The 10,288-nt window shown below is 42.3% G+C and overlaps 1 protein-coding gene across 1 annotated transcript in view; it reads right to left on the bottom strand.

Annotated features, from left to right (window-relative positions):
• Window positions 1-1,003: 1,003 nt before the first annotated feature.
• Window positions 1,004-10,288, bottom strand: part of FBP2 (fructose-bisphosphatase 2) — a 40,698-nt gene continuing 31,413 nt past the window's right edge. Inside the window, exons 6-7 of the mRNA XM_057722042.1 lie at window positions 4,939-5,058; window positions 1,004-1,417 (exon numbers count right to left, since the gene is read on the bottom strand). Coding sequence (XP_057578025.1) covers window positions 1,223-1,417; window positions 4,939-5,058 — 315 coding nt within the window. The 3' untranslated portion in view covers window positions 1,004-1,222. The remainder of the gene's footprint in view (window positions 1,418-4,938; window positions 5,059-10,288) is intronic.

Below are 10,288 nucleotides of genomic sequence, written 5' to 3'. Positions count from 1 at the left end.
ATATATTAAATTTTACTGCTTCTGTTAACTGCTGCCAAGCAGAGGCGGACTAAGGAACACTGTTGAATCCTGAATGATATCCAAACTGAAATCCACCTTTGGGTTGTATGAGCCACCTTGTTCAAAGCTAAAGTGGGAGAGGAATGTTTCTTCCATGGTTTCTCCTCCTCCCCACCACTGCCTTTTGCCTTAATCTAATGCATTATTTAATGGATTTTCTGATATTGAATCATTCTTGAATTTTGGAGTTAAGCCTGATTTTGTCCTGATATATCTTTGTTTTAAACATTTCTGGATTTGTTTGTGAATATTTCATCAGGTATTTTTGGCCTCCGGGTCCATATACATATATCGCAACTCTTGGAAAAGCAAGCTGAGATGTCTGATGCATATACCACCCTATGCAATCTAGACATATTATGGACAAATGAAAAGTCATTAACCAGTGCACTCTGGTTAGGGCCTAGGATAGATTAAAATATTTTCTGAAAATATTAAAAAGGAAAAGTCAAGAGGTTGAGAAAAGTAGGTACTAGTTTTTAAATATTAACGCCAGTTAGTATGTGGCTTTGTCAATAGGTGACCACGTTTTTCTGTTCAAATAGTTATTGGTCATCCAAATCATTGCTCCTGAAAAAGGCTTGATCCAAAATTTTAGAATTTAATACCCATGAGATTTCTAACTCAAAACCTATCCACAATAAGACAAAAACACCTAAGAAATTGTCAGCCATTTAAATATATATTTAAATATATATATAATGTATATATTTATATACCTTAACTATATATAAGCATATATATAATATATGTATATATTTTATAAGAAAGGAAATTAATCACTACAGGACTAAGACACTAGGTTCAAATTTTAAGCCAATCGAGACAAATTCTTAACTAATCTGTACTTTTCGCCCACAAGTCGATAGCTGCTGATTATGTGGGCGGATAGAATCACAACACTGTTTGCCACTGTTCACGACAGAAGACAAATCAAAGCTGCTCTTTTCACATGCGGGTTTTATTTTTAGCCCTTTACACTGACCACAGACTGGCCTCTGGCTTCTAGACCTGCCGCGAGCACTTGGCTGCCGCTCTTTTGGATGCAGTTCGGTGGATTTGCCTTTTGTTTCTCATCAGGAGCATCCACTCACTTATCATTCATCTAGGGGCCTTAACAAGCTATAAGACAAAGAGAAGAGGGCTTGCGGGGTCAGACTCACTACCTGCCTGCCTGGTTTTTCTGTACACAGGTGAGATATTCCTGCACATCATCCGGGGACCCTAGAATGAGGGGGGCTCGTTGGTGAATGGCCTCAGGCTTCACGTCCAGCACGGGCTGCGTGCCTGTGGTCGCCACGCCTCCTGCCTGCTCGATGATGTAGGCCACCGGATTGCACTCATACAGGAGCCGGAGCTGCAGAGAAACAGAGTCAGGTGGACAAGTGTTGCAAGTGGCCAAAATTCCCGAGCCATGACCCTAAAGCTCCACGAGGAATTCCAGCTGCTGAACTTGTCTCATTAGTGCCAGGGCATTTGCGCATCTCAGCAGAGCCCGAAACCCACACTGTCCAGGAGGCTGGATGCTCATCACCTATGCCTTTGGGGACACCTCTGGTCGATGTATACCTGTCTCACGACCTTTGTGCTTATAACAGACTTGGCCTCTTCACTTGGGACTATGAGACCTAGGTACTCATTTCTCATTGGTGCCGCAATGAGGTGAACTGGTTCTCTGGGCCCGGTTAGGAGCCTCTGTCTGCCAGGCCTTATGGGCAGTCAAGAGTCACGCTTGGATAGGATCTGAAGGTCACCTGGCGAGCACTGGATGGGTGGAGTCGGAAGGTCACCTGAGAACACCGGGCGGTCTCTCAGGACAACCACGGTGTCCAGGACCTCGGGGAGGAACATCTCAAGGGTCAGCTTGGCTGAATAGTTTGCTGGTGTTTAAATGGCCTTTTCTTTTGGCCCCTTGGACTAAGTTAGTTAATTCTCGTTGCTTGCTCTCCCACAGCATCCTGTGCTTCCCCTTTCATAACAGTCATGACGCCGAAATGTGTTTAACACCTGTCTTCCTCCTTAGACGCCCTCCCTTAAGGGCAGGGGAGGCGTCTGTCGAGGTTGGTCTTTGTGGCGTCTCCATTCCTGGTACTGCCTGACATGAAGAAAGTGTCCAAACAAGCATGTACATTGCACAAGGGCTCCCAGTGGAGACCAGAAATGGCGAAAAAAATCAGCCTGTGGCTTTGTTTACCAAACCAGGGACATGGGTCCAAAGCCAGGCCTCTTCTGAGGAAGAAATGCCTGTCTAAAAGGCACCATGGGAATTAGCAGGTGTCCATCCTGTGTCCAGTTAGAATATGGTGAGTTGAACTGAAATGGGCTGACGGAATGTCTTTTCTGGGTCTATTTCTGGCATTGTAGTCTGACTCCCTCCCCACCCCCCACCCACAGCGAACATACACATCACATCACATCCCATTAGATTCAGGGGGACATTCTAGCTGCATGCTCTGACTCAGTGTCGTACTATCTTCTCCTTCCTTCCCCCATGGGTACAAGATCTGTAATTTAAAAAAATGTTTCCTTTTCCCTAATCAGCTTCCAGCTCTGTGTAGCCTTTTTCTTTCCATTCTTTTCTTCACATGCATTTTGAAGATATGTTAAAACTACTTGGAGAAATAGTTATATCTTTTGTTGATTTTTAAATTATTGTTATTTGAAAGCGAGGAGCAAAATATCTCCAATATGGGCTGGGGAGCCAGGCATGGAGGAGAAAGTAAATTAAGACTGTAGGGGGCATTTATTGCCATTTTAGGAAAACAACATGCCATGCTTTTGTTTGTATCACGTTGATTCAGATAGTATAAATAAATAAACAAACAGATAAACAAGTACAGCATTCTTGCATAAACCTTGTCTTGGAGCCAAGGTTTGTTCTGACCTTAAGAAGCCATTGTTGTCATAAACTCATCTTAAAACACAATGTCCAGATCTTCATGGCGCCTTGACCTGCAGGCCATAAAATCTGTTTGTTTTTTCTGCAATTAAAATCTATACTGCTTGGGACTTCCCTGGTGGCTCAGTGATTAAGAATCTGCTTGCCAATGCAGGGGACACAGGTTCAGTCCCTGGTCTGGGGAGATCCTACATGCCCCAGAGCAACCAAGCCCCTGTGCCACAACTACTGAGCCTGCACTCTAGAGCCCACGAGCCACAGCTACTGAAGCTCACGCGCCTAGAGCCCATGCTCATCAACAAGAAAAGCCACTGCAATGAGCAGCCCACACACCGCAACGAAGAGTAGCCCCCGCTCGCCACAAAGAAAGCCTTCATGCAGCAACGAAGACCCAATGCAGCCAAAAGTAAAAAAATAAATAAATAATAAAAAATCTTTTTTTAAAAGTTGCATGTGAATTAAAATTAATTCACATGTAACTTTAAAATAAAAAAATCTTCACTGCTCTACATGGACAAGCACACAGAAGAAGCGGACACAATCAACCACCTACCCACACACACAAGTGTGGTCACAGAGACCATGAGAGCTAAAATATAAAGATCAGAAACCCATGAGACTTTCAATATGGTGCTATGAATATAGATCTATATATGTAATTATACATGCTTATGGAAATTTTTTGTAATTGTATATGGATATTTTTAAACATTTTAAATCATCTTAATAATTAGTAATAATTAGTCTTAAAGTTCTCCCTATTGAACTGAGTAGGTGCTGAGAATGGTTCTGCTTAAGAATTTCCACATTTAAAAAAAAAAATAGGGTACTTCTCTGGCAGTCCAGTGGTTAACACTCTGCGTTTCCACTGCAGGGGGCATGGGTTCAATCCCCTGTCAGGAACTAAGATCCTGCATGCTGTGTGGCGTGGCAAAAAAAAAAAAAAAAAAAGAACTTCCATATCTTCTACTTGATCTCAATACTCCATAATACTTTCCTTTCCTCCAGCATCTCTCGTGCAGATTTATCTGTGATTCTTAGTTCAACCAGCTAATATATGTGAGCTAAACACTCACATGAAGAGAAATGCCTGATGTACCAATCTGCATATTGAAGTCTCCTTTCTGGTCTCATGTGTGTTAGATTTCTTATCATGGCTTTGAATTTGGCATTCCAATAATTCAGATCACCCACAGTGACAGACATATACATATGGCTACTTGTTGGTGCATCAGAGAATATGGTAGGCATTTGTTTGGATTTGTCTATTTACTGATGATTCTGTGACTGGCTAAAAATCAGACATCTTTCCATGGCAGTATCTGTTCAAGACAGATGCATTGGGATCATAAAGTTGCAGTGAGATCTTCCAGGAGCTACCTTTCCAGAAATATTGAATGAGTTCTGAGCAGAAGTGCTTAGTCTGGACTTTGGGAACTCTCTAGGGAATTTCTGGGTGGACCTTAGGTCATTGTGAACCTCCTGAAAACACATGTAATGTGTATGTCTATGTGTAATTTTCTTCTGGGAAGTGAGTCCATATGTTTCTTTTTTTTTTTTTTTTTTTAATTATTTTTTTGGGGGTACACCAGGTTCAATCATCTGTTTTTATATATGTTTCTTTAAATTCTCAAAAGGGTCTATGATCCAAAATCAACTGCTGATGAAGCTAAAAGACAGACACAGCATGTGGAAACTGGGAGATGAACACAGCCGACTCACAGTGAAAGGGATGTGAGGCCCAAGGAAGTACAAGCTGGTGACAATCACCAATTACAACTTCAGCCTCCTTCTTCTCCAGACCTTCTACCACAGCCTCAGAATTCACTAGTGGGATAAATACTTCACTTCTCTTCCACCTGTCCACTCGCAGACAGACATGCCAAGGACAGGGCAGTAGCCGAAAAGCAGACATGATGAGAAACGGCATTCTGACTGGCTCCCTGAGCGGATTCAGCCAGTAGACAAAGGAGAGTTACCTTGCCCTTCGGACTTTTCTGGTTTGCTGGGTACAGGAAGATCCCTCCGTAGACCAGCGTGCGGTGCACGTCAGCCACCATGGAGCCCACATACCTAGCCGCGTAGGGAGCACTGCCATCCTAGAAGGCAGAGAGGGAAAAGACAAGATGCAGTGAGCTTAGCAATTAGTCAGCACCTTCTTCAGGTCACACATGCAGCTGGTGCGAGCTCTGCATTCGAGGGCCTCCTTTGTCCACCCACTAGCTTAGGAATTGAAAATATTATGTAATTGAGCATTCCATTCATTAGAAGCCCCCAAACCTCAACTAGTGACTGCACTCATTAAATGTTGGACTACTTAAAGTGAGAGACAATGTGTCCTAAGACAGAAGCTAACAAGAAAAAAGAAAGAAAGAAAGAAAGAAAGAAAGAAAGAAAGAAAGGAAGGAAGGAAGGAAGGAAGGAAGGAAGGAAGGAAGGAAGGAAGGAAGGAAGGAAGAAAGAAAGAAAGAAAAAGAAAGAAAGAAAGAAAGAAAGAAAGAAAGAAAGAAAGAAAGAAAGAAAGAAAGAAAGAAAGAAAGAAAGAAAAAGAGAGAGAGAATAAAAGAAAGAACGAAAGAACAAACAAAAGAATGGAAGGAAGGATGGAAGGAAGGAAGAATGGACAGAAGGAAGGATGGAAGGAAGGAAGGAAAGGAGGGAGGAAGGAAGAAAGAAAAAGGAAGTACAGACAAACACAAACTGTTTGGCTACTCCTTGAATCTCCTCTTTGGCCCCCACAGTTCAGAGCACTTTTCAGCCTTCTGAAAATCAGACCCCCTTGAACCATGACAACTTTTGCACTTAGTGTAAGCAGTGTTTATCCACTGGCAAAATTATTTTAAACAGCTTCAGAAATCATTCAAAGAAATAGAACAACTTCCTTGTAAACTTGAATTTCATTAGTCACGTAATGAAAAGAATATTTGTTCAGAAAGAAATAAGTCAAAGCTCATGATTTCCCTCACAGTAGGGCATATTAGGTAAGGCATGACTCTCTGATTAAAGGGTTCCTAGGGGCAGGTTTGCTTTTTCCCCATTCAGTGACCCATCTGAGATTTCTAATAATTCTCAGACAGTGAAAGGAAACGCCAGAATTTCTCAGGGCAGATATCCAATGTTTTGTGTGGCATCGGCCACAATAAAATCCATTGATTTTATAAGCATGTATGTGCCAGTCCCCTCCATCAGTCTCTAATGTCCTTGGGGAAAAGACTGTCTGCTTGATCTTGGCATTCCCTGGGCCCCGCCTGGTGGGAGGCAAAAAGTAGATGCTGGGAAAATACTTACTGAGTTGCATTTACATGAGATTTCTTGAAAGCATTACTCAGGCTGTTACCTTAAAAATTACATGAGAGATTTTGCCTCCTACGTTTATTCACATAATGATATTAAGTATATAAGACACTTTCAGATGCCAATTAAGAGACTTCTCAATAGGTAAAAGAACGCAGGTCTGAATTAGACCAGTAGCCGTAGGGATGAAGAAAATGGACTAACTTGAGAGATATTGAGGATATAGAGTTGATAACATCCTGTGAATAATTAGACATGGACACAAGAAACAGGTAATCCTCGGGACTCACTCCCCGAACCTCGTTGGTAATGAGTATGATGGTAGAGGCAGTACAGGCCAAGAGACGAAGAAGCAGGAAGGAGCAGGCTTGGGGGTGTATGTTTAGCAGGGGGTGGGGGGTAGGAGGGTCAGAGTTGGATATGTGGGGTTCTAAGTGTCTGAGGAGCAAACAGATCTGAATCCCATCAGAAGAGACTGGATGAGGTCACCCTGAGGGGAACACCAAGTGTGAGCCAAAAGGTTCGTTTGGAATAAAGTCATGTACCAAGATTGAAAGGCAGGCAGTGAAAGTGGGAGCCAGTATAAGAAGCTAAGAAGATGGTTAGGAAGATGTATGGAAAACCAGACACAGCACCAAGGAAGACAGAGTTTCATGAAGGAAGGGATAAACAGCCCTAAATGCCATGGAGAGGTAACATAAAATGGAAACATGACCACTGGATTGTTGCACCAAGAAGTCTGCAACAGCAAACCACAGCCCCTCCCCTTTATAAGGGCAGACAGTGGAACAAAGAGGGTTGAAGAGGGAATGACAAGAAGGAAAAACTTCGAAAAAAAAAATGGAAACATCCTTCCCACTTCTGGGTATTTATCCAAAAAAATATTGGAGGGACTTCCTAGGTGGCACAATGGTTAAGAACCTGCCTGCCAATGCAGGGGATACGGGTTCGAGCCCTGCTCCAGGAAGCTCCCACATGCCGCGGAGCAGCTAAGCCCATATGCCACAACTATTGAGCCTGTGCTCTAGAGCCCGTGAGCCACAACTATTGAGGCTGTGTTCCACAACTACTGACACCCGCGTGCCTAGAGCCTGTGCTCCACAACAAGAGAAGCCACTGCAATGAGAAGCCCAAGCACCACAATGAGGAGTAGCCCCCGCCCGCTGCAACTACGGAAAGCCCGTGTGCAGCAATGAAGACCCAACGCAGCTAACAAATAAACAAATAAATATAAATAAATACATTTATTAAAAAAAATTAGAAATAGAATCTCAAAGAGATATCTCTATACCCAGTTCATTGCAGCATTATTCACGATAGCCAAGAAGTGGAAGCAACCCAAGTGTCCATTGACAGATAGATGGATAAAGAAAATGTGGTATATACACGTAGTGGAATATTATTCAGACTTTATTTTTTTCTAAATTAATTAGTTAATTTATAGGCTGCGTTGGGTCTTTGTTGCTGCTCACAGGCTTTTTCTAGTAGCGGCGAGCAGGGGCTACCCTTTGTTGCAGTACCCAAGCTTCTCAGTGCAGTGGCTTCTTTGTTGTGGTGCACCAGCCCTAGGCGCACAGGCTTCAGTAGTTGTGGCACGTGGGCTCAATAGTTGTGACTTGTAGGCTCTAGAGCGCAGGCTCAGTAGTTGTGGTTCACGGGATTAGTTGCTCTGCAGCATGTGGGATCTTCCCAGACCAAGGCTCAAACTCATGTCCCCTGAATTGGCAGGTGGGTTCTTAACCACTGTGCCACCAGGGAAGTCCCTATTCAGACTTTAAAAAGCTACAACATGGATGAACCTTGAGGACATGATGCTAAGTGAAATAAGCCAGTCACGAAAAGACAAATACTATGTGATTCTGCTTATATGAGGTATCTAAAGTAGTCAAACACATAGAAACACAAAGTAGAATGTGGTTACTAGGGACAGGGGAAGGGGGGGGAGGAGGAAGTGGGGAATTGTTTGTTCAATGGATATAAAATTTCAGTTTCGCAAAATGAAAAAGAGTTCTAGAGATCTGTTGCACAATAGAAGGCCTAGATTTTAATTCTAGCTCTACCAGTTATATAAGGTCACCTTAGACAAGTTACTGAATAAGCAAGCACAAATCTGATTCCATATTGTATCTGTTTACTTTACTTTAACCTTTGTATTCTATTGCTTTCAATACAAATTTGCCTCTAGCTTTAAATGTAGGGAATAGCCCATCCTCAAGGCTCTGACCTTTAAGGGTATAAAACTTTTCCATTCATATAGAGATAAAAAGTTGCAGACTTTTACATGTAGCTGTCCAGTTTTCCCAGCACTACTTATTGAAGAGGCTGTCTTTTCTCCATTGTATGTTCTTGCCTCCTTTGTCATAAATTAGGTGACCATATGTGTGTGGGTTTATCTCTAGGCTTTCTATCCTGTACCATTGATCTATATTTCTGTTTTTGTGCCAGTACCACAATGTCTTGATTACTGTAGCTTTGTAGTATAGTCTGAAATTGGGGAGCCTGATTCCTCCAGCTCCATTTTTCTTTCTCAAGATTGCTTTGGCTATTTGGGGTCTTTTGTGTTTCCGTACAAATTGCAAAAATTTTTTGTCTGTCATACAGAGTGAAGTAAATCAGAAAGAGAAAAACAAATACTGTCTGCTAACACATATATATGGAATCTAGAAAAATGGTACTGATGAACCTAGTGGCAGGGTAGGAATAGAGATGCAGACATAGAGAACAGACTTGAGGACACTGAGAGGAGGGGAAGCTGGGACGAGTGAGAGAGTAGCATTGACATATACACACTACCAAATGTAAAACAGATAGCTAGTGGGAAGCTGCTACAGAGCACAGGGAGATCAGCTTGATACTTTGTGAAGACCTAAAGGGTTGGGATAGGGATGGTGGGAGAGAGGCTCAAGAGGGAGGGGATATGGGGATATATGTATACATATAGCTGATTCACTTTGTTGTACAGCAGAAATCAACACAATACTGTAAAGCGATTATACTCCAATAAAGATTAAAAAAAAAATAAGAGCAACAGTAAAAAAAAAAAAAAGTTGCAGAACGCAGGCTAACATTTGTCTTCTTGGAGGTTTACAGAAACATCAGGACCTGACCTACGTGGACAGCTACAATAACAAAGGATTCTGACACCAAGAAGTTTGCAACAACCAACCACACCCCCTCCCCTTTTAGTATAAAAGAAGCTTGAGTTCTAACTCAGGTGAGGTGGTTCTTTGGCACACTAGTCCACCATTTTCTTGGTCTGCTAGCTTTCCCAATAAAGTCACTATTTTTTGCCCCAATAACTCATCTCTCTATTGGCCTGTCATGAGGCAACCAGTAAGAGCTTGAACTTGGCAATATTACTTGACTGTTCTGAGCCTCAGTTTCCTCATATCTAAAATGGGGACTGTGGTATTATCTTGTAGTCTGTTGGAGAATTGAATGAGTTAGTACACAAAAAGCACCTGGAACAGTGCCTGACACAGTATATACTAGCTACTGTTATCATCACTGATAGAAGAGTGCAGTCAAGGGTAGGAGAAGCTGCTACTGCCAGGAGACAGAAATAGCAAAGGAGGACTGCTCTTCCCACAATGGCGGAGGGTAAAGAAAAGTGTCTGGACCACTTCCCGTCTCCTGGGGGTGCAGTGTGTGGGAGAACGGCAGCCAGAACACAAAGATCAGGCAGGGAAGCAATGGCCTCCGGAAGCCTGAGGAGTGGGAGGAGCACTGCCTGCTCACACTGGAGAGGGGCTTCCCGGGGGGGAAACTGCAGGAGAGTAAGGTGACTTCTTTTTCAAAACAAAATGATCCATTTTCTTTCCTTTCTTTTGAAGTGCAAAAGTAAACATTTATTTTAAATAAAAGAAATCACAACATACTACAAATTTTTAAAAGCTGACTCACATTGCACTAAAAACAAATTCAAGGAAAAGAATATATTTTTATTAATTAACTACTTGATATGCTTTTTTCCTTTAAATTTCTTGTTTGCGTGCTCTGTGATTACCTCTTCAAATGACAATGGATTTGTAATAA

Source organism: Hippopotamus amphibius, chromosome 2, assembly GCF_030028045.1.
Source record: "Hippopotamus amphibius kiboko isolate mHipAmp2 chromosome 2, mHipAmp2.hap2, whole genome shotgun sequence".
Lineage (NCBI taxonomy): Eukaryota > Metazoa > Chordata > Mammalia > Artiodactyla > Hippopotamidae > Hippopotamus > Hippopotamus amphibius.
The sequence above is the reverse complement of the archived record's forward strand: the minus strand, read 5'-3'. Positions and strand labels throughout refer to the sequence as shown.